We start from the raw sequence: 23,485 nt of genomic DNA on the forward strand, positions 1-23,485 counted from the left end.
CTGGGAGCACTCAGGCCCAGAGCAAAAACATGCCATAGCCAGAGTTCAACCACCAAGTGTTTTATTGCTTTTAGAACAAAATAAAAGTGCTCTCAGAACTATTTTTTTCTCAAAACATTTATGGAAAAAATATTCATAGAACTTGGAAACTTGTATTGGATCAGTCGGCGAGGGAGTGACTTGGACCTGGAGACGTCTCAGAAGGGACCAGCTCACACCTTCAAGGAGCTGGCTGGGCTGCTCAGAAGTGAGGCCTGCGTTTGCGGCCAGTGTACTGTGTGTCAGGTCTGACTTCCCTGTGGCAAAGAAGGGGCAGCAACAGACTGTCTCAGGCCAAGGAACCAAGACCCCCCAAGGCCCCTTCAAATACAAGGATGCACCCGTGACCAGCTCCCAACACTCCCATCGTGCCCAACAGGTACTCACTTGCCCTGTCGCCTACGCCGTGCCTTCTTCTGCAGCACCCACTGGCGAGAGTTCCTCACTGCTTGGCGCCGTGTCATCCGGAAAGGGACCCTGTGGGGACAAGGCTCAGAGCCCCGAACTGCCTGTGGGACAAGTGCACAGACACGCTCCAGGACATTCCTGGGACAGTCCCAACTGGACCAAAGTCATGGCTGAGGAGGGTGGTGGAGGGCAGCCTACTCAACTGGGGGGCAGAGGCAAGGGCTGAGCCACTTCCAGGCACCTGTCCTAACAGGTGGCCATAGGGGGCCACTTGATGCCTTTTGTCCCCTCAAAGACCACAACACATGCCCATGAGTTTCTGTGACTCTAGGTGTGGCTGAGGAAAGAAATGCATCTTCAGCATCATGGGACAAAGGCCCGAGGAGAGGCTCCTGGGGATCCAAGACACGTCATTGCCTGGCAGAGGGCACCCCAACTGTTTCCACTAGCAGGAGGCTGCTTTCTGACCCAGGTTCCCCAATAGTTACAGGGAACCAAGAAACACACCTGTGACTCAGGTGACTGTGCAGAGAAGGGAAAGGCTGACCAAAGGGAAGGCAGGACACACCGACCTTTCCACAGGGAAGTCAAGTCCTGCTGCTGCCATAGAATAAGCTGGAAAGGCCAAGGAGACCCACAGCTCGGGGAACCCAGAGAAGCAACTTTCTAATACAGAGGGCAGGGGGCAAGAGCAAGGGTGGAGTGGCAGGTACCAGCCTGGAGAATGGCACAGAACTGAGAAAGTGGGTAAAACCAAGAGGATTGGAGGAAAGGGTGAAAACCAAGAGCTGTGTTAACTGTCAAGACCCCTCAGGGCAGGGACGGAGAGATAGCATAGCGGTAAGGCATTTGCCATAGATGCAGAAGGACGGTGGTTCGAATCCCGGCATCCCATATGGTCCCCCAAGCCTGCCAGGAGCGATTTCTGAGCATAGAGCCAGGATAACCCCTGAGCACTGCCAGGTGTGACCCAAAAACCAAAAAAACCAAAAAAAGAAAAGACCCCTCAGGGCAGTACGGAGCTTAGAAGGAAGATGGAGACCACGACTATGAACCAGAGTGAAGGGTAGTATTGAGATTCGGGGTTCAAGGTAGGCAGCTGGGAGAAGAGCCACGCTGGGCTAGGAGATACCCAAGAAGCAGCAGCCAGGAAGGCTGCGATGGAGGGAGGTCAGGGATAAAGTTTTTTTTTTTTTTTTTGGGGGGGGGGTCACACCTGGCGGCCCTCGGGTTACTTCTGGCTCTTCACTCAGAAGTCGCTCCTGGCAAACATGGGGACCATATGGGATGCCGGGGTTCAAATCACCGTCTGTTCAAATCAGCTGTGTGCAAGGCAAATGCCCTATCACTACTATCTCGCCGGCCCCTCAAAGAATCTTCAAGAAGGGGCCGGTGAGGTGGCGCTAGACATAAGGTGTCTGCCTTGCAAGCGCTAGCCAAGGAAGGACCATGGTTTGATCCCCCGGCGTCCCATATGGTCCCCCAAGCCAGAGGCAATTTCTGAGCTCTTAGCCAGGAGTAACCCCTGAGCATCAAATGGGTGTGGCTCAAAAAAACAAACAAAAAAGAATCTTCAAGAAGGAGCACTTTCAGAGGTATCAAGTATCTTGCCTTGCCAGAGGAACAGAAAGAGACTCAAGGCTGAGCTGAGAACCAAAGGGCAAGGCTGAAACCCACTAAAAAGAGCTGAATGCCACCCAGGTCCATAGTGCAACAGTGCATGGAACAAAGAGAGGCTCAGAGCTATGTGAACAAGAGTGACCAGGGAACAGTGAACAGTGAGGGAAGGAGCCAAGAGACATTGCAGAGAAAGGGACAGGTTGCATGGCTGCTCCCACACAGGTTGCATGGCTGACCCAGCCAAGGACAGGCACACTTCTAGGGTGCTGGTGGGCTCCAGGCTATCCACCTGTGTCACGGGTACCATTAAATCTGCTACGTGGAGGGAAAAAAACTTTGCGACAATTGTTCTTGCTGTCCCCACTTTGCTTCTGCCAGTTTGGCCCTAAGTGGGTAACAACAACCTCTGGAGGAAGGGCATAGGCAGTACCCAATTGCATCTGCAGGTGTCCTCTTAGGGACTCACTTCCGGGGCTGCTAAGAGTTCAGCAGGCTGGAGCTTCACAGTTTCTGCCTCTCACTGCCAGGTGTCACCCCACGAAGCCCCAGCTAAAGCACTTTTTTAAGGAGCAGGGAGCAATTATTCTCCTGAAAAGGGGCAGCAGAAGAGGGCGGCTTGTGCCGTTTGGGCACCACTTACCTGCTGGTCACAAAAGAAGATTCTGTGGGTGTAGCCTCAGTCATTGCCTCATCCTTGGTGTCACTCAGTCCCTGTAGGAACCCAGCACTTTTAGTTTGGGGTTTTCTTTTGTGGGGGAGGGTTGAGCCACACTCAGCCGTGAGTAGTAGAGATTACTCCTGATTCTGCACTCAGGAATCACTCCTGGAGGGCTCAAGGGACCATATGGGATGCCAGAGATTGAACCCAGGTCAAACACCCTCCCAGCTGTGCTATCGCTCAGGCCCTACATATTGTTCTTGGAGCTCTCCTCCAACCCCTTGGGATCTCAAGCCCTCTGGTCCACCCCAAACGGCTGGGGCAGCACAAAGACATCCATCCCAGAAAGGAATCCTACACACACTGCCACTTTGGGGGTCCCTCACCTGTGGCAGAAAGGTTGAAGGTCCGGAAAAGAGACAGAGGTAGAACCTGAGGAGGGAGGGCAGAAGGGGGACCTGGGTCAGCAGCAGCCTGGCATGAGGTTGAACCTTAGCACTGTGTCCCCACCCCAAAACAAGAGAGAAGCCTGTGGGCAAGACCTCAGCCTCTGTCCTCCCTCCCCCCCTGCCCTGAGGGGACTTACTTCTTGGCTCTGGCGCTGTTGGGGTAGTCTACCACCACGCCACCCGTGAAGCCAGCTCGGGTGGCCTGTGCTGTGATCAGTTCCAGCTGAAAGAACATGAGGGGTTGGTGGGGAGAAGGCAGCTCCCCTCAATCCCCTGGGAAACCAGCTCTGACCCAAGGATAGGCCTGACTAGAGGAGTCTGAAGCCAGACTAGAAAAGTGCAGGAAGACTCCCTTGCCCAGGGACTCCCAGGAAGATGTCCCTAGCCATCGGTAGGACTCAGAACAGTGCAGGGCTGAGTGTGGCCTCCCCCACACCAAACACTCCAGTCATTTCTGGTGCTTCAGGTCCTTGATGTTCCATCACTTTATCGATCTAACCAGTCATAGTTTGAAGGTCTCCCCCTGCCCAAGCTGGGCCAAGATCCCCAAACCCTCAAATACAAAAATACCAACAGGGGAGCCGGAGAGGTGGTACTAGAGGTAAGGTGTCTGCCTTGCAAGCGATAGCCTAGGACAGACCGGTTCAATCCCCTGGTGTTTATATGGTCTTCCCAAACCAGGGGCGATTTCTGAGCACATAGCCAGGAATAACCCATGAGCGTCAAACAGGTGTGGCCCAAAAAACAAAAATAAAAATGAAAGAAAAATACCAACAAGGACCATGGGGACGGCTTCTCCCTCCTATGCCCCTGACAATGCAGATTTTTTTTCTTTTTGGTGGTTGGGCCACACCAAGCAGTGCTCAGGGGTTATGGGTTACTTCTGGCTGTTCTCAAGAATCACTCCTGGCAGGCACAGGGGACCTTATAGGATGGATGCCAGGGATCAAATCTGGGTTGGCCACGTTCAAGGCAAAAGCCCTCCCTGCTGTGCTATCACTCCAGTCCCAGATTCTTAGAAATCGCCCCCAGCAAGCTTGGGGGACCATGTGGGATGCCGGGATTCGAACCACCATCCTTCTGCATGCAAGGCAAACGCCTTACCACTGTGCAATCTCTCCGGCCCCGGTCCCAGATTCTTATTACTCCCTGAGAGGAGCATATTTTGGGGGACCTGGGGGCACTTTTGGTCCACACCTGGCAGTACTCTTGGATCACTCCTGGCTCTGCACTCAAAAATCACTTCTAATGGTGTTTGGGGGACCATCTGAGACATTGGGGATTAAAACTGGATCAGCCATGTGAGTGACAAGTACCCTTCCCATTGTATTATTACCCCTGCTAGGCCACCCTCCTTTACCTGCACCTCCAGAAGCAAGGTGCTTACCTGCTCTGAGTTCTCCGGGTACAGCTGCAGGACAGCTCGGGCTCCACGCGCCTGCAAAGACATGGAGTAGGCTGCACCTCACTAACCGTTTCCCCAGGATCCCTGAAAACGCAAATGTGTGGGATTTTCTTAGGGTAGGTAAGATGTAAATCCCAAAACTCTCACCCTCGGGGTTCACCTTCAGTCTTGACCATTGAGTCGAAATGGATGTGGGGTAAGGGCGGAAGGCGTGGGGGTTGGGGGGGGCTGGGGCATGTCTCTGCAGTCCTGGATTTGATCCCCTGCACCAAGCCATGTATGGGATGCCTACTTCCCTCAAAAACCCCCAAATAAACAAGGAATCAGTAATGCTCAGTAGCAGATTTCTGAGTGTCCTGTTGGTTCAAGAAAGACCGCTCTCAAGTTCATCTGAGCAGAAAGCAAGACAGGACTATTTCTCAGGGAGAAATCAAAACACTAAAGTTCTCAGGCCTTCCACACCCCATGAGCAGGAGGGAAACCCTGTGAGGCATCAGACCAGCCTTAGTCAGTAGAAAGAAGACGCCTCAGGAAAGCGGAGGCAAAGTGGGGTGCAAGTAGAACTAACAAACATAAGACAATGGCTGCTTCCAAGCAGTGAATCCCTCACACCCCAGCTGTGCTCAGCACTTGGCTCAGCAGACTTAGGGGACTACCTGGGATGCCAGGAATCAAACAGATCAAGGGCATGCAAAACACCTTTCGTGGACCCAAGCAATAGCACAGCAGGTAGGGTGTTTGCCTTGCACATGGCCTTCCTGGTTTGTTCCCCAGCATCCCATATGGCCCCTGAATCTGCCAGGAGTGATTTCTAAGCACAGAGCCAGAAATAACTCCCAATCACCATGAAGTGTGGCCATAAAACTGGAAGAAAAAAAAAGAGGCTCCTATCGAGGTACACCACCGCTCCAGGCCACCAAACTCACTTTCCAAAGAACCTGAGTCCCAACTATCTAATGCAAGTCAAGAAAAATGGCAGCCACAGAGAGAACAGCACATAGGATGAGGGGATGGTTAGCTGGATGGTAAGGAGGCTCACAAAGAGTTCCTTTGACCTTACCAAGTGCTGCCCACCAAACTTCCTGTCCAAGTTGAGAATTGAAAAAAATGAGTCACAGGAGGGTTCCCCACACCCCACTCAGCCCCACAGAATGGCCTCTTGACGTCACATGAGATGAAGTTCTTACACTCACCAGGACCGAATACAGAGAAGAGAAAAAGCAGGACAGGCGCTTGACGGGGTTTTCTGACTTCCGGTTGGCAGTGCACAACCACTGCACGGCGGAGATGCTAAGGGGGCAAGGGTTGAAGTCAGAGGGGCCCCCACACTGTTCCCTTAAGCCATCCCACTGCATAAGTGACACAGCTTCAGTCAATGGGATAGCATGGGGCCTCCCCAGACACAACACCTTTACTCTCATTGCAGGGGCCTCTCTGTGACACTAATTTACAAGACAGAACCCAATAGTGTCTCTGTGTGGCCATAAACCAACTTCTGTAGTACCAGTCCCCAGAAATTAATTCCCATAAAAATCAACCAAAAAACTGGAAGGGGAGGTCCCACACCCAACTGTACTTGGCACTCACTCCTGGTGGTGCCAGGGGCCAAAATCCAATCAGTCACATGTGAGGCAAACATCTTATCCTCTGTACTATCTCTCTTGTCTCCAACTTGTTTTGTTTTTGTCTTGGGTGACACCCAATGTGTCTTGGTGCACATCCAATGAGCTTAACTCCTGGCATGGTTTGAAGGACTCTAGACGGTGCTGGGAATTGGATCCAGATTGGCTGCATGCAAGGAAAACACCCTCCCCACTGTACGATGACTCTGGCCCTTGGTCCCAACTTTAATGATAAGCTTCCTCTGTGGCCATAGCTGTAATAACCGTGTACCACAAAAGCCTGGTTGTGTCCATGCATCAGACTATGGTGCTTATACACATGGCCACACTTCTCACAGGGCTTTGCTCTCAAATTTCAGTGCTCACTCACTGAGGGCCTCACTCTCAGCTGACTTCACAGTTGCAATGCCTGCTTCAGGCTACACTTTTTGCAGAAAGCTCTTGTACACGATTTTTGTTTTTATTGTTTGGGGACCACACCCATAAGTACTTTGGGTTTACCTTATTTTTTTTTTTTTTGGGGGGGGGCTTACTTTTGGTTCTGGTTCAGGGATCACTCCTGGCTACTCAGGGGACCATATGGGGTGCCAGGGATTATAAACCCAGGTCAGTCACATACGAGGTAAAGGCTTTACCTACTACACTCATGGTTCTGGCCCACTTTTCACATTATTTTTTAGCTGCAACATTTGCATCTGTTTTGTGGAGCACATACCTGGCTGCACACTGCAGCCAAAATTCCCTGTACTACATGGGGGGGGGGGGGCGCAGCAGAACATGGAGCTGATGGGACTGCATTGAGCATGGGGGAGACCTGAGGATCGAACTCATGTCCGAATACTTTCTTTTTTTTTTTTTTTTTTTTGGGTCACACCCAGCATTGCTCAGGGGTTACTCCTGGCTGTCTGCTCAGAAATAGCTCCTGGCAGGCACGGGGGACCATATGGGACACCGGGATTTGAACCAACCACCTTTGGTCCTGGATCGGCCGTTTGCAAGGCAAACGCCGCTGTGCTATCTCTCCGGGCCCATGTCCGAATACTTTCAAGTCCACATTGTGCTACTTCGCTCCTCCGAGCACTTTCAGCCTCCATTACTCAGCCCATCTCTGAGTCCTATGTGGATTCTCTTCCTGCTGCCGGGTGACACTTCTCAGTCCTTTTTTTTTTTTTTTTTTTTTTTTGGTTTTTGGGCCACACGCGGTGACGCTCAGGGGTTACTCCTGGCTATGCGCTCAGAAGTCACTCCTGGCTTGGGGGACCATATGGGACGCCAGGGGATCGAACCGTGGTCCGTCCGAGGCTAGCGCAGGCAAGCCTTTAGCGCCACCGCCCGGCCCCACTTCTCAGTCCTTTAAAGTCATTCACTCTCCTTACTCCCAGATCACTGCCTGCCACTCTCATCAATCTCAGCTCCTCCATGAGCCCCTCTTCTAAAACTAGCACAATTATCAATTATATGGAGGGGAGGAAGCTTGCCTTGCATGCAACTGACAAAAACTCAATCCTAGCATCCGAAAATATCCCCCGATCCTGCTAGGAATGAGTCTTCCCTTGAATGCATAATCCTCATTTCCAACCTCAAGCAGCTGTATGTCCTTTTAGGCACACCCAATCTCTACTAGGCCCAAACATTCCTCCCTCGTCCCAATGCTTAATCCTGCCGTAGGTATCCACTTCCCCAGGTCTCACTATCCACCCTGACAGCCTTATTGACCTCTTTTCTTCCCCTAAATCATCCTGTTCCAAACTAGACCCAGAATTGGAAGATGTGCTCGGTGGAGGATCACCTGTCTCAAGGCCCAAGTATGACCCTCGCTCATGCCTCTACCCATCCACACAGCTCAGAATTCCTGACACAGCCATGATTCCTGGCAATAGTGTGTAGTTCCACGCATGCTACAGCATCTAGCAATCACCACAATCATGTGTGACCCCTCGGCAGTACCACATAGGGATAAAGGGGGGTGGGGGAAGCCAGACTTCCAGAGCAGGAGTGCAGTACAGTAAGTAGGATGTAGCCTTGCATACGGCCAACTAAGTTTCAATCCCAGGAATAACCCAAAGCACCAAAGTTGAAAGTGGCTTCAATCCTCAAATACCCACCCACAGAGACAACCCCACCACTCTTCAGTAACTTTCTCCATCAAGTTTAAACTGGAAAGATATAAAAGAATTTTTTTTTAAATTTTTGGCCATACCCAGAGTGTTCAGGGCTTACTTCTGGCTTTGAGTGCTCAGGGATCATGCGTGGCAGGGCTTAGGAAACACTTAGGGTGCTGGGGATTGAACTCAGGTTGGCCGTATACAAAGCAAGCACCATCCCCGAATATTTCATCTCCCCAGATTTCTCTGTTTTCAATGTTCTAAAATGTTATCAAAATAAACACTCAAAATTTGGCCCCAACAACCCAGAATAGACTCCTCAATCAGTGAAAAAATTGGAGCAATCTGGACCCTGTTCTATTAAGAGATGCTGCGAAAAGGCAACATAACGAGATGGCAGCAGAACCCTCCAGATGGATGCTGGGACCAACGGACTACTAGTGGCTCAGAAGACCAGCTACTGGGGCCAGAACGACAGCACAGCGGAGAGGATTTTTTGCCTTGCACATGGCCAACCCGGGCTCAATCCCTATGGTCCCTGGAGCCTGCCAGATGTAATTTCTGAGCGCAGAGCCAAGAGTAACCCCTGAGTGCTGCTGGGTGTGGCCTCCCCTCCCTAAAAAAAAAAAAAAAAATGAAGAAAAGAAATCCCAGTTATTCCATGCAAAACTACAGAGCCACTCAACAGGGTAGGGCATCATGTCACTTCAAAATTCAAAATACAAAAGAAAAAATTAAAGAACCCACGTAGTTAGGAGGCTTGCTCTGACCCTGTTATACCTAAAACTCTTGAGATATAATTAAGTCTCCTTAAGATATAATTAAGTATCCTGTATGATCGCCACATAACCATGCTTTATGTTTGGACAATGGTGACCTAAGAGACCCAGAAGTGCAAACTCTTACCTGATGCAGCCATCAAAGGTACCAGGTCTGAAGGGGAGGCCCTGGCCCATGTCCCCCAGAAATACGTCTCCCTCGACTTCTCTGTCCAAAGCTGCATCTGTATGGAAGCAAGTCAAGGCGAGGGACCCGGCACTTCCCTGCTGCACCCTCAGAGGCCTAAGACCTGACTTACCGAGCATGGCCGAGCTGATGTCGACGCCGACCCAGTAGTGTCCTTCCTCTGTGAGATGATCTCCGCTCAGCCCAGTGCCACACCTGCAATATCACACCAGAAACTCACACGGAGCCGACTAGCATAGACCCTCTGCTGCACAGGCAACCCCCATGGGGCCCTGCAATCTCACCCCACATCCAGGAGGTAACAGGGTTGGTCCTCGGGCAGGCAAAGGAGCTCCAAAGCTCTCCCAGCCATACTGGTCTGGATATCGATCATGCGTGAGCTGGAAGGCAAAAACACAGTAGTAAAAGCACGAATGCAAACTGTCCCCAGATGTCACAAACCAAAGCACACACCCAGAGCAAAAGAGACCAAGGGACAATCATCTTGAAGTCCTCTTTCCCCCTCAACAAACACACCCAACAAACCCTCAACAATTGAGCCCAATAATCCAGGTTCATGAAGACAGTGACACTATTTTGCTGTGCCAAATAAAAATGATGCCAGTTATAAAGCTCAGGAACTGATCACTAAGCAATAGAAAATGGAGGGGACAGTCCTGGAACTGAACTCAAAAACTCCCATAGAAAGTGCTCTGCCGGGGCCGGGCGGTGGCGCTGGAGGTAAGGTGCCTGCCTTGCCTGCGCTAGCCTAGGACGGACCTCGGTTCGATCCCCCGGCGTCCCATATGGTCCCCCAAGAAGCCAGGAGCAACTTCTGAGCGCATAGCCAGGAGTAACCCCTGAGCGTCACAGGGTGTGGCCCAAAAACCAAAAAAAAAAAAAAAAAAAAAAAAAAAAAAGAAAGTGCTCTGCCATGGAACATTCCTGGACCCAGATCACTTATTCATTTGACCAACCAAAGGATATTTTATTTATTTTGTTTTGTTTTGGGGAGGCCACACCTAGTAACGCTCAGGGGTTACGCCTGGCTATGTGCTAAGAAATGGCTCCTGGCTTGGAGGACCATATGGGACGCTGGGGATAGAACTGAGGTCCATCCTGGGTCAGCTGCATGCAAGGCAAATGCCCTACCATTCCAGCCTCCCCAATGGGTATTTTATTAGCTTTTGATTTTGCATTATGCAAAATATTTTTCCCAGAAATTAGTCACTGGAGTTAAGCTTTTTTGTTTTGTTTTGTGGCCATGCCTGGCTGCACTCAGTTGCTATTTGTTTGTTTTCGAGCTCAGGAGTAAACTCTTGGCTCATTGTTCAGAAATCACTCCTGGCAGGTTTGGGGAACCATATGGGATATCAGGGATTGAACCTGGTGGAATTCATGCAAGGCAAATGTTCTATCTGGTCCACTGGATGAATAGTCTTTTACAGATAAACCACACAAATGGATAAAGCCTACAGCTGTGTAATCCATGAAGGATGAATATAACACAAGGCTACAGCTAAAAAAAAAAAACAAAAAAAAAACTTAGGGGCCGGGCGGTGACGCTAGAGGTAAGGTGTCTGCCTTGCCAGTGCTAGCCTAGGACGGACCGCGGTTCGATCCCCCGGTGTCCCATATGGTCCCCCAAGCCAGGAGCAACTTCTGAGCGCATAGCCAGGAGTAACCCCTGAGCGTCAAACGAGTGTGCCCAAAAACAAAACAAAACAAAACAAAACAAAAAAAAAACATACAAAAAACAACAACTTCAAAATTATAGTGCAATAGTTAACTCAAAACACCAGGCCAATAAGTTCAAAATAACATTTCCAGGGCCAGAGAGAGTACAGCTGGTAGGGTACTTGCCTTGCAAGCAGCCAAGTCAAGTTTAATTGCTGGCACGCCCCCCTGTGATTCCTGAGCACAGAGCCAGGAGTAAGCCCTGAGCATCACCAGATGCCCAGAAAGATAAGAAACAAAGTTAACATTTCCACACTTCTAGAAGCAACTAGAATTTCCTATTTCCTTCCTACTACAGAAAATCAAACAACTTGTTTCCCTGAGGGACTTCTGGCTACAGGTTATGAGTTACAGTTTATCAGACACAGAAGCAGATTCTCCCAAATCAAAGCCTATTCGCATGATTTTTTCAAAATGCCAGGCAATGCACTCCAACGGTTTGAATCTGCTGCAAAAGGACAGATTCCTGCTCCCCCTCTTCTCTTGGATGCTAAATTAAACAGCAGGTAGAGTTCTCTGGGGCAATTTCTCCAGAGCTCTGGGAAAAAGCAGGAGAGGGACCACCTGGCTCTTGTCTTCCTCTGCGGCTGGGCCTCGGTAACTCCAGACAACCCTGATGTAATTCAGGTACCAAGAGTGGGCAAAAAGGTTTGCAATGATGTAAATCTGGGGGTCTGCCGGAAGCAGCCTTCCATAACCCCCAGCAGCACTGTCCCCATACCAGGCAGGCACCCAATCTCCTCCTCCCCTCGGAATGGAATGGGCCCCTCGAAGAAGCAGAGACGCTCACTGTCACTGTTAGTTCCACTCTCCTATTATCGGGGTGCACGGAATTGGGTTGCTCACTTATCCTACTTGGCTTTCAGGAAACTCTGGAGCAAGAATTGACCAATCCCAGCGATAGTCCAGCGGGGAAGGGGCTTGCCTAGCACTCAGTCAACCCGGATTCGATCCCCCAGCACCCTATAAGATTCCCTGAGTGAATAACCCCAGCACCCTAGAAGCACACTCCTAGGGGAAGCACCGTCAGGAGTGATTCTTGAGTAGCAAGAGCTAGGAGTAACGCCTGGGTAACATCGAATGTGCCCCCCCAAAAAAGAAAATAAAAAAAAAAAAAACCAAACCAGACAGACCCCTTCCCATCCCACCTTCCAGGCCCATTCCCGAGTGAGTACCCCAGGCCCAGCGCCTTGCACTCACTTGCGCATGTATTTCTGTGCTTCATTCTGGTCATAGAACTGTGGGGGAAGAGAAAGAGAAAAAAAGGAAAGAAATAAGGATGCAAAGTCGCTCAAGTGGGCAAAACGGAAAAAAAAGAGAGAGAGAGAAGGGCTTACCAACTCCGGCGGCCCGCCGAGCTCGGGGCGCCCGCGGCCTGACATCTTCCCCCAACCTCAGCCGCTAGCCCAGCACCGGCGTGTGCTCCGACCCCTCCTCTAATAATATCCGTGCCCGTACACGCGTTGTCGGAATGCGCATGCTCCGCTCTAGCTCCCGCCTCCTCTCCCATCCCATTGGCTACAGCGCTGACGTACGCCACCCCCGTCGCGCCTCTGATTGGTCCGTTCTGCCGTCACCTCCGGGTGACCCCAAGATGGCGGCCACCAGGCGGTCGCGGCTGCTCCTATGGAGGTTGTGGCCGGTTTGTGGGGTTTCGCTGACCCCGGCATGGACCCGGAGCCCCGAAGCGCGGACTTACGCCCGGAGCAATGCCCCGTCGTCGCGCACGGCGCTGTACGACCTGCTCGGCGTCCCCGCCACCGCCACGCAGGCCCAGATCAAGGCCGCGTACTACCGGCAGAGCTTCCTCTACCACCCGGACCGCAACGCGGGCAGCGCCGAGGCGGCCGAGCGCTTCACGCGCATCTCGCAGGCCTACCTGGTGCTGGGCAGCGTCAGCCTGCGCCGCAAGTACGATCGCGGCCTCCTCAGCGACGAGGACTTGCGAGGCGCCGGCGTGCGGCCTTCCCCGGCACCCGCCGCCCCTGAGGCCTCCGCACCCCGCGCCCCACGCGCCGCCGATCGCGCCCCCGGGGTGCAGTCGGCCGCGCCGGGCGGACGCCCCATGTTCAACTTCGACGCTTTCTACCAGGCGCACTACGGGGAGCAGCTGGAGCGCGAGCGGCGCCTGCGGGCCCGAAAGGAGGCCCTGAGGAAGCGGCAGGAGGAGCGGGCCCAGAAGGGCTTCGGCTGGAGCGAGACCCGGGACGCGGCGTTTCTGTGCCTCCTGCTCTCCCTCTTCCTCCTCCTCGGCTTCCGCATCTAAGGGCGTCTTGGAGTTCCCACCCATCCCCCGTTGGCCTAGAACCCGTGGCCCTCTCCTCTCCTCCCCTCTCTCCAGCATCTACCTCTCCTGGGGTCTGGAACATATGGCATTGCACTCACTTCTCCGACCCCAGCTGCCAGGTCAGACGGATACCCCCTCCAAGCCCCCCGAAGAGACCCTCGGAAAAAAAAAGGCCCCATCCCCACCCCCCCTGAAGCCTGTGGAGGAAGAAGGGGTTTCAGGCTCCCCCGCGGGGCATCTGCTGCCAGAAGTTGCCTTCCTGATGGTGTGGATTTCTGGACCCTTAGCTCCTGCGTATTGGCCAGGTTCTGGGCAAGATTCGGGCGCTTCTAGCCCCCAGCCCTGTTTCTGCGGCTAGGACAGGCCTACCTGGGTAACCTCAAAATAACGTGCAATGTGACCAATTTGTTTGCTGCCAGAAATAATAATGATACCAAAACCCAGGATGTGCGGACATTGTGTTTCTGTGAGTGCCCCCAGGCCCTATTGGGGATTCCCCCTCCCCCAAGCTGAGTCAGGGGGCTTCTATGCAGAGCCTGTGGCTGTCTGTGGTCAGCCTGAGTGATTCCCCCACCGCTCTGTGGGGATTGCACAGGTCATGGAATAGTCTGCCACTCACATTTTCTTTTCCTTTTTTTTTTTTTTTTTTTTTGATTTTTTGGGCCACACCCGGCGGTACTCAGGGGTTACTCCTGGCTGTCTGCTCAGAAATAGCTCCTGGCAGGCACGGGGGACCATATGGGACACCGGGATTTGAACCAACCACATTAGGTCCTGGATCGGCTGCTTGCAAGGCAAACACCACTGTGCTAGCTCTCCGGGCCCACACTCACATTTTCTAAGAGGCGACCTCAGATAAGTGCTTGGGGGTCTGTTTCCCTTTTATTAGTCTTAATTGTTAATTACTATTTTTAATCGGGTTCAGCTCTGATTCCAATCAAAGACTAAGCCCTAGCAGTTAGCTGCCTTCTGAACAGGAAGTAGGGTTCCGTGGGATCCCTGAACTGCAAGGCTCACCAACCACTCCCAGAGCAGCCTGGCACCAACCCAGGTATAGCCGCTGGGCACTGCCAGGAGTGACACCCAGGTAAAATTTTAAACTGTCATGAGGCTGACAAGAATGGCAGCAACCAGCCATTAGAGGCTTGTGAATGACCCACAGGCAAACCCTCCCCCTTTGAAGTGCTCATTGCAGTCCTCCAAGCCAAGTTCTGAAGCACCTGCTTCCTATCCCTACTATAGCTGTTGGGAATTTGGAGGTAGCAGTGGGAGTGTGGAAAGTTGGGAGCACAGTGGAAATTCTGCTCCTTCCCTTACTCAGATCTCTGAGCCTGTTTTTCAGTGTTTTGAGTCATGCTAAGAAGTTAAGCAGGTGGTCAGGAAGACCAGAGTTGTACCCTGAGCCTCTGTGAGTGGGCAGACACAGGCTGGCTAGGAGACAGAGAATGGGTGATGCACTAGGACTGAGGAGCAAATGAACCAAGGAAAATTCTTGCCAGAGATGTACCACTGGGGTGAGAGGCCAAATTGAAGGTCAAACAAAACCAGAAACCTATGGTATATTAATCCCAATTCCTGCATTCATTTTTGGGTTTATTTGTGTTTGTGTTTTTGAGGGGTAGGCAGAGCCAGTGATCAGGGCTTACTCTTGATTCTGTACTCAGAATTTACTCCTGGTGATGCAGGAGGGACTACATGGGATGCCAGGGATCAAACCTGGGTCAGGCACATACAATGCAACAGCCTTACCCACTGTATTATTTCTCTGTCCCAGCTCTCTCTCTCTCTTTTTTTTTTTTGTATGTGTATTAATTCCTAGTATAAATCAGAATGAGGAGGCCAGAGAGATAGATAGCATGGAGGTAAGGCATTTGCCTTGCATGCACAAGGTTGGTGGTTCAAATCCCAGCATACCATATGGTCCCCTGAGCCTGCCAGGAGTGATTTCTGAGCATAGAGCCAGGAGTAACCCCTGAGCACTGCCGGGTGTGAGCCCCCAAAAAAAGTCAGAATGAGTTGCACATAGTTACAGTTTGTAGCTTGTATTCAGTGTGTTGAACTATGCCCTCAGCAGTGAGAACACAAGGGTCAGTCCTACTTGGCTTGGGAAGCCTGGATAAGCCTGGAGGTGTGTATTTTTGAAAAGGACATGTAAGATAATTTGAAAGACGGGACAGAGCAGTGTCGTGTTGAAATTCCTCCACAGAAGTGCAGTGAAAGTACAGGGAGTCGAAATGTTCAGAGACCCTGAACCACAGACTAATTAACAGATAAGACAGTGAAAGTATTAAGACCTGTGTTGGGCCCAAGTTCTCATCTCTAGCTGGAATCTTTCTCATGAGCTACTTGTCAGAAATATAACAAGTTGACTCAGTGGCAAACATTTCCTAGAGATGGAGCCAAAGTTTAAGAAAGCGGAGGGGAAGGGGCCGGAGAGATAGCATGGAGGCAAGGTGTTTGCCTTGCATGCCGAAGGATGGTGGTTCGAATCCTGGCATTCCATATAGTCCCCAAGCCTGCCGGGGAAATTTCTGAGCGTAGAGCCAGGAGTAAACCCAGAGCGGCGCCGGGTGTGACCCCCCCAAAAAAAGTGGAGGGGACTGCTTTCTTAAGACAGTATAGGACATGGGGTGGGGTGGTGGCACAAGCCATAAGGTATCTGTCTGTCTTGCACACTCTAGCCTAGGATGGACCACAGTTCGATCCCACGGTGTCCCATATGGTCCCCCACAGCAGGAGTGATTTCTAGAGCCAGGAGTAACCACTAAGCATCACCGGGTGTGACCCAAAAACCAAAAGAAAAGAAAAAGAAAAAGACATTGTAGGACATGACAGACAACTTCAAGTAAGAGGAAAATATGTTTATTAAGCTTTCGGACTGGGGAAATAGCTCAACAAGGCTGGGCACATGCTTTGTGAGAAGCCCATTTCCCCATACATGTGGTCCCCCAGTCACTGTCTCAGAGTAGCCCCCAAGTACCACCAGGTATGATCCTAGAACAAAGCAGCACAACCAAGAAATTGGATGAACCTTCTAATCAGATTTGTTTGTTGTTTTTTCTTTGGACCACACCCAGCAATATTCAAGGGTTACTTCTGGCTCTGGGTTCAGGGTTCACTCCTGGCAGTGCTAAGAAGAGACAGTGCTGGCAATCACCCTGGCCTACTAAGTGCAAAGCAAGCATACTGCCCACTATGTTACCTCTCTAGACTCTGGATGAACCTTTTAGTGCTGAGTCCCCCACCTAAGGCCTAAAGGAAGCCCCTACCCACCTTACCTCCAATTTATTTTTATTTTTAAGGGCCAGACTGAACTGAGAAAGACTCCACCCCTTCTTGGGAAGGGGAGATATGAGGCGGCTCTTTGATTTTGCTTTTGGGGTTTATACCCAGCACTGCTCAGAGGCTACTTCCTTTTTTTTGGGGGGGGGTCACACCTGGCAGCGCTCAGGGGTTACTCCTGGCTCTATGCTCAGAAATTGCTCCTGGCAGGCTCAGGGGACCATATGGGGTGCCGGGATTCAAACCATCGAACTTCTGCATGAAGGTTCTTGGCCCAGTGAGACAGGCTACACAGCAAGGTCACAGAGTCCTGATGGGGAGGGGACACCCAGAGAGGTGCCTCTGTACCCTTTATCAGATCTCTGGGTGGCAGGATACTCTGCAGGTCCAGTGCTAAGGGTGGATTCCTGTCTGCCTTCCAAGCTCACCCTCACCTATTCTGGTGACACTCAGGCCACAGCTAAGGGCCAGAGACAGTACAACAAGTAAGGTTTTTTGCAACCCTAGTTTGACCCCTGGCCCTACAAAGGGTCCCCCAAGCACCATCAGGAGCAACTCCTGAGCATAGATCTGGGAGAAACTACCAAGTTACCAACTAGGGAAATGATGGGGGATCTTGGGGGTCTGAATTTAGGGCTTCTAATGTTCACCAGACCCCATGAAGAGTGGCTACAGAGATATTGGGGAAATGGGGTGCTCCTCATTTGATTTCATTATACAAGGGGCTCTACTTTCCATGAACAGGACAAAGGCCCCTCCCCATTTGCTTACCTCAGCAGCCTTGCTCTGAAGGGGGCCCTCAGAGCATTGTTGCTGAGCAGCTGGGTTGGTCTGCCTAAGGCCTGAATCAGGGCACCCTAAAAGCAGGGGTAGAGCTCCTTTTTGTTGTTGGGCTTTGGTTTTACTTTCGCCATACCCAGTGGTGCAAAAGGATGACCTCTGACTCTGCTCAGAGTTCACTCTGGACAGGTACGGGGAACCAAGATGCCAGGGATAGAACCTAGGTTGGCTATGTGCAAGGTAAGTGCCTTCCCCACTGTGCTATGGCTTGTTCCTAGAGCCCCTTTTAATCCTTGTGGTCAGTGCCTCTATGGATCAAGACATTCCACCACGGAAGGGATAGGAGTTTCCCTATCCATGGTCCTGAGGCCACCAGGGCTACATGGTGGTACTCAAGTGGTATCAGGGATTGGGCCTGGGGCCCTGTGTGTGTGTGAGGACCTTGAAATTCTTACCCCATCTTACCACTGTTGGAAGGCAGGTGCTGCCCTTGTCTTTTTTGGGGCACCTCACCTGATGGTGCCCAGGAGTTACTCCTAGCTCTGCGCTCAGGGATCACTCCTGGTAAGTTTGAGGAACATGGGGGATGGCGAGGATCAGGCCCAGGTTGGCCACATGCAAGGCAAAACCCTCTCGCTATGCCCTGTCTCTCTCCTGACTGATTTATTATGATTCCGCATCCACCCACGAATTAGCAAGCTGCAATCTCTCTATAGCCAGACAGTGCTCCGCTGTGTGTACTGTTATTTTCCAGCTCTCTGTTCTTGGACTTTTTTTTTTTTTTTTGGCCACAGCCGGTGATGCTCAGGGGTTACTACTGGCTATGCGCTCAGAAATCGCTCCTGGCTAGGGGGATCATATGGGACTCCAGGGGATTGAACCGTGATCCGTCCTAGGCTAGTGCACAAAAGGCAGATGCCTTATGCCCTGCACCACTGCTCCAGCCCTGTTTTTGGAATCTTGAGCCATTTTAGATCAGGGCTTTTGGGAATAATGCTGCAATGAACATATGAGTTCCATTATCTTTATCAAATGTGTGGGGATCTTGGTGAAGATGCCAGGAAGTAGAATTGCTTGCTGGGTTGTATGGAACCTCCATTCTTAAGAGTTTGGGTTTGGGGGTCATACCCAGCAGTACTCAGGGCTGATACTGGCTCTGTGTTCAGGGATCACTCCTGGCAGTGCTCAGAGGACCATATGGGATATTGGAAATCTAATCTAGGTCATCTGTGTACAAGGCAAGAGCTATAGCCACTGTACTGTCACTCCAGTCCCTCAACTCTTCTTATTCATTTTTTTTGGGGGAGAGGGGGTTCACACCTGGCGGCATTCAAGGGTTACTCCTGGCTCTGCACTCAGAAATTGTTCCTGGCAGGCACGGGACCATATGGGATCCTGGGATTCGAACCACCATCTGTCTTGAATCGGCTGTGTGCAAGGCAAATGCCCTACCTCTGTGCTATCTCTCTGGCCCCAATTCTTCATTTTTTTGAGATGTGCCTATTTTGTTTTTCAAAGAGGTTGAACCAGTTGACATTCCCACCAATGGCAGATGAGGTGCTTTTTTTTTTTTTTTTTCCTTGTTTTTGGGCTATACCTGACTTACAAGGGTTACTCCTGGCTCTGCACTCAGGAATTACTCCTGGCGGTGTTCAGGGAACCATATGGGATATTGAGGGATTGGACCCAGATCAGCTGCAATCAAAGCATATTCCCTCCCTACTGTTCTATCTCTCTGCTCCCCAGGTAGGGTTCTTAAAGTTCTTTTAAAAATGAGTGAGTGTTGGGGTCGGAGCCATGGCGCAGGGCATAAGGTGTCTGCCTTGCGCGTGCGCTAGCCTAGGACAAACCGTGGTTTGATCCCCTGGCATTCCATATGGTCCCCCAAGCCAGGAAGGACGGTGGTTCAAATCCCAGCGTCCCATATGGTCCCCTGTGCCTGCCAGGAGTGATTTCTGAGCATAGAGCCAGGAGTAACCCCTGAGCACTGCCGGTGTGACCCAAAAAGACAAAACAAACAAAAAAGGACAACTATTCAAGCCACTGAGTCAATAACAGATCATGAGACCCCAACTTTAACAACCAAACTTTTTTTTGTTGTTGTTTTTTGGGTCATACCCGGCAGCGCTCAGGTTTTACTCCTGGCTCTATGCTCAGAAATTGCCCCTGGCAGGCTCAGGGGATCATATGGGATGCCTCGAACCACAGCCCTTCTGCAAGCAAGGCAAATGCCCTACCTCCATGCTATCTCTCCGGCCCCTAACTACCAAACTTAAAAAGGTGCTTGTTATAATGACAGTCTGGGACAGGGGGTGGTGGCATGGTATAGACTCTGGGAACATTGGTGAAAGGAGCTTGGCACTGGTTGGATTGGTGCTGAAACATTGTCTAAAACTCAACTATGAATAACTTTGTAAATCATAATGTTTTAAATAAAATTATTTTTAATGTATATTTCTTTTTTTTTTTTTTTTGGTTTTTGGGCCACACCCAGTGACGCTCAGGGGTTATTCCTGGCTATGCGCTCAGAAGTCGCTCCTGGCTTGGGGGACCATATGGGACGCCGGGGGATCGAACCGCGGTCCTTCCTAGGCTAGCGCAGGTAAGGCAGGCACCTTACCTTTAGCGCCACTGCCCGACCCCAAATATATATTTCTTGGTCTTTAGAGATAGTACAGGGGTTACAGTACCTTCCAACGCCCAGGCTCAATTCTTTATATCGTTCTTGCACTATAACAATGATAGTTGGGAGGCCTGGAGAGATAGCACAGTGGCGTTTGCCTTGCAAGCAGCCGATCCAGGACCTAAGGTGTTTGGTTCGAATCCCGGTGTCCTATATGGTCCCCCCTGCCTGCCAGGAGCTATTTCTGAGCAGACAGCCAGGAGTAACCTCTGAGCACCACCGGGTGTGGCCCAAAAACCAAAAAAAAAAAAAAAAAAAAAGATAGTTGGAAATGATCACTCTGGACAAGAACTGAGTGCCAATATGCACAATACTCCTTCAGTAACAATATTGCAAATCAATGTACAAAGAAAACAATATTGCAATCCACTGTACAAGGAAGAGAGAGTGAAGGAAAGAAGAAAAATGTCTGCCACAAAGGCAGGCAGCAGAGAGAACAAGGAAGAGGTGAGAGGGAAACTGGGGGGCATTGGTGGCAGGAAATGTGCATTGGTGAAGGATGTGTAGCTGAAAATCATGAACAGCATTATAACTGTATCTTGCAGTGATATATTTAAAAGAAATGGGGGGGGGGGGCGTTTGTCTGCCCAGGTTCAATCCCCAGAATCCTATATGGTTCCCTGAGCCTGCCAGGAGTAATAACCTCCGAGCACCACTGGTGTGACTCCCAAACATTTATTTTTAAAAATTTCAAAAATGGGTAGGAGGAAGGAAAAAATTTCAAAAACAAACGCAGGGTCCCCTAAGCATTGCCAAAAGTGAGCCTGGAGCACCACTGGGTGTGGCCCATAAACCAGAGTAATATTACCCAAGCAATAATAATCACAGTTGGGTCCAGAGTGATAGTACAGTGGGTAGGGCATTTGATCTTCAGTATATCATATGGTCCCTCTACGACCACCAGGAGTGACTCCTGAGCTCGGAGCCAGGAGTAACCCCTGAGCGCCACTGAGTGTGGCCGAAAAGCCAAAATAATCATCATCATCACGATGAAATTTTTTTTTCTTGGTTTTTGGTTTTTGGGCCACACCCGGTGGTGCTCAGAGGTTACTCCTGGCTGTCTGCTCAGAAATAGCTCCTGGCAGGCACGGGGGACCATATGGGACACCGGGATTCAAACCAACCACCTTTGGTCCTGGATCGGCTGCTTGCAAGGCAAACGCCGCTGTGCTATCTCTCCAGGCCCCATCACGATGAGAATTAGGTGGAAGCAATGGATATGATCTGAAGCTACTGATTTGCAAATAGGTTCTCTGTAAAAAACTTCCAATGGGTTCCACAAAAGGGTGGGGATTTAACTATTTAAGCCTTTTTTTTTTTTTTTGCTTTTATTAATTTATTTATTGGTTTTTGGGCCACACTGGGTGGCACTCAGAAGTTATTCCGGGCTCTGGGCTCAGAAATCCACTCCTGGCAGGCTCAGTGATCATATGGAATGCCGGGAATCAAATTGGATCTCTCCCAGTCAGCCATATGCAAGGCAAATGCCCTACCACTGTGCTCTTTCTCCAGTCCCTCATTTTTGTTTTTGTCCTTTATTGTTTGTTTTTAGGACACATCCAGAGGTGCTCAGGGGTTACTCCTGGCTCTTCTCTTAGAAATTACTCCTGACAGGCTCCTGGTACCATATGGGATGCCAGGAAGCAAACCTGGATGGGCTATGGCAAGGCAAATGCCCTCCCCACTGTGCTATCACTCTGGCCCTTAAGTGATTTTGGGTTCAGTTTTGTTGAAGTATTTATGGTCTGTCACAGGGGTATGAGTCCTCTAGATTCCTGGATAGTGACACTCAAGCCATTGAGGATTGAGATCCTCAATGAAAACTGAAAACAGTCATCAAGAACAGTCCCAGAGGGCTCCAGAAGGCAGGTAGAGAGTCCTGGCTGCTAGAAACATTCCAAAACATTCTATGTAGCTTCAAGCAGGGAGAGGAATGAACTGTATTAACCATTTAAGCTTTTACCCATCACCCAACACAAGGTTCCCCTGTCTGCTGATGTCTATACCACCTGCTTCAGGGTTTTTTTTTCAGACTGGGCTGAACAGAAGGGCCTGATTCTCTGACATCTCAGAGGCTGTTTTCAAGCCTGTGGTAGCTGAGGAAGGTTCAGGCATGCCCCACCATTTTCTACCTTTGTCCATTTTCCTTTTCACATCCAAAATAATAATAATAATAATAATAATAATAATAATAATAATAATAATAATAGGAAAGGGGCTGTAACAATAGTGCAGTGGGTGAATGATAGTTCACCTTGCATGCAGTCTACTTGAGTGTTGCAAGTCAGCCCCTGAAGAGGTTGACTGATGGAGGGATGGAGGATGAGATCTTTCCCCTCCAGCTCGGAGCACACGTCTGCCACCCTGTCCAGCCGACGGTTCTGAGGTGAAACGGCGGATAAACAGCTCTCAGACAGTCAGGCTTGTGGAAATATTAGCTTTATTCGGTGGACAAGACTGAAGTCCAAAGTCTCAGCCTCAGTTCCAGCCAACCACCCTGGCCATCCACAGACCCTTGTTTTTATCCCCCAGAATCAGGTACCACCCAATGGTGGGATCAGATACCACCCAATGGTGGAAGCAGAATCAGGTACTACCCTAGGGTGGGAGCAGAATGCCAGGTCACACCCTAGAGTAGGGCACAATCACCGATCAGGGTAGGGTTAGTAACATAATAATCCCCAAAATATTTACATACACAACACTTGGGGTTAATAGCTGGCACCCCATATGATCCCCAGAACCTACCAGGAGTGATTGCTGAGTGCAGAGCCAGGAGTAATCCCTGAGCATTGTTAGGTGTGGCCCCAAAACAAAACAAAACAAATACAAAGAGAACAGAACAGAACCACCCTAGATTCAATCCCCAGCATCTCATATAGTCCCCCAATGATCAGGAGTGATCCACCAGGAATGATCCCTCAGCACAGAGCCAAGAATAAGTCCTGAGCACCACTGGTGTGACCCCAAAAAATAAACAAAACACAAAGAAATCTTAAAGTTTGAGGTGGGGTGAGGGGGTGGAGATGTCCCTGTGGTCAGGAAAAGCTTGTCACAGAGATCCCATCTGGCTTGTACTGTCAGTGTCAGGGCTCATCAGGAGCAGGGCAGCACCCTTCTTGGGCCCAAGCCCTGAACTGCCAGGTTGAGCAGCACTGGAATTGGCCTGCAGATCCTGAGCATTGCTTGGCAAGTTCTTCCCAATAGAAATAAAAACCTAGAATGAAGACCAGAGCAATAGTACGGCATGGGGAGCACTTGCCTTGAACATAGCCTAACTAGGTTCAATTCCTGGCACCCCATATGATTCCCTAAACACCATCAGGGGGTGACTCTGAGGAGATGAGTGGAAAAGAGAGGAGAGGAGGGGAGGAGAAGAAAGGAGAGGAGAGGGGAGGAGACAAGAAAAGAGAACAGAAGAGAGAAGAGAAGCCAGGAGTAAGCCCTGAGCACAGCCAGGTGTGG

General features: G+C 50.6%; 2 protein-coding genes across 2 annotated transcripts; one reads left to right on the plus strand and one right to left on the minus strand.

Moving 5' to 3' along the window:
- Window positions 1–44: 44 nt before the first annotated feature.
- On the minus strand, window positions 45–12,986 carry BUD23 (BUD23 rRNA methyltransferase and ribosome maturation factor). Its single transcript, XM_049789552.1, has 13 exons — window positions 12,868–12,986; window positions 12,326–12,612; window positions 12,189–12,226; window positions 9,557–9,652; window positions 9,385–9,467; window positions 9,213–9,309; window positions 5,773–5,869; window positions 4,562–4,612; window positions 3,312–3,397; window positions 3,112–3,157; window positions 2,708–2,778; window positions 427–516; window positions 45–296 (listed from the first exon to the last, which is right to left on the minus strand). The coding sequence occupies exons 2-13, from the start codon at window positions 12,368–12,370 to the stop codon at window positions 242–244; spliced, it is 855 nt and encodes a 284-aa protein (XP_049645509.1). The 5' UTR covers window positions 12,371–12,612; window positions 12,868–12,986; the 3' UTR covers window positions 45–241.
- On the plus strand, window positions 12,576–13,717 carry DNAJC30 (DnaJ heat shock protein family (Hsp40) member C30). The gene has a single exon (XM_049789565.1). The coding sequence runs from the start codon at window positions 12,583–12,585 to the stop codon at window positions 13,252–13,254; it is 672 nt and encodes a 223-aa protein (XP_049645522.1). The 5' UTR covers window positions 12,576–12,582; the 3' UTR covers window positions 13,255–13,717.
- Window positions 13,718–23,485: the final 9,768 nt, after the last annotated feature.

This window comes from Suncus etruscus, chromosome 15, assembly GCF_024139225.1.
Source record: "Suncus etruscus isolate mSunEtr1 chromosome 15, mSunEtr1.pri.cur, whole genome shotgun sequence".
NCBI classification, from domain to species: Eukaryota; Metazoa; Chordata; class Mammalia; order Eulipotyphla; family Soricidae; genus Suncus; species Suncus etruscus.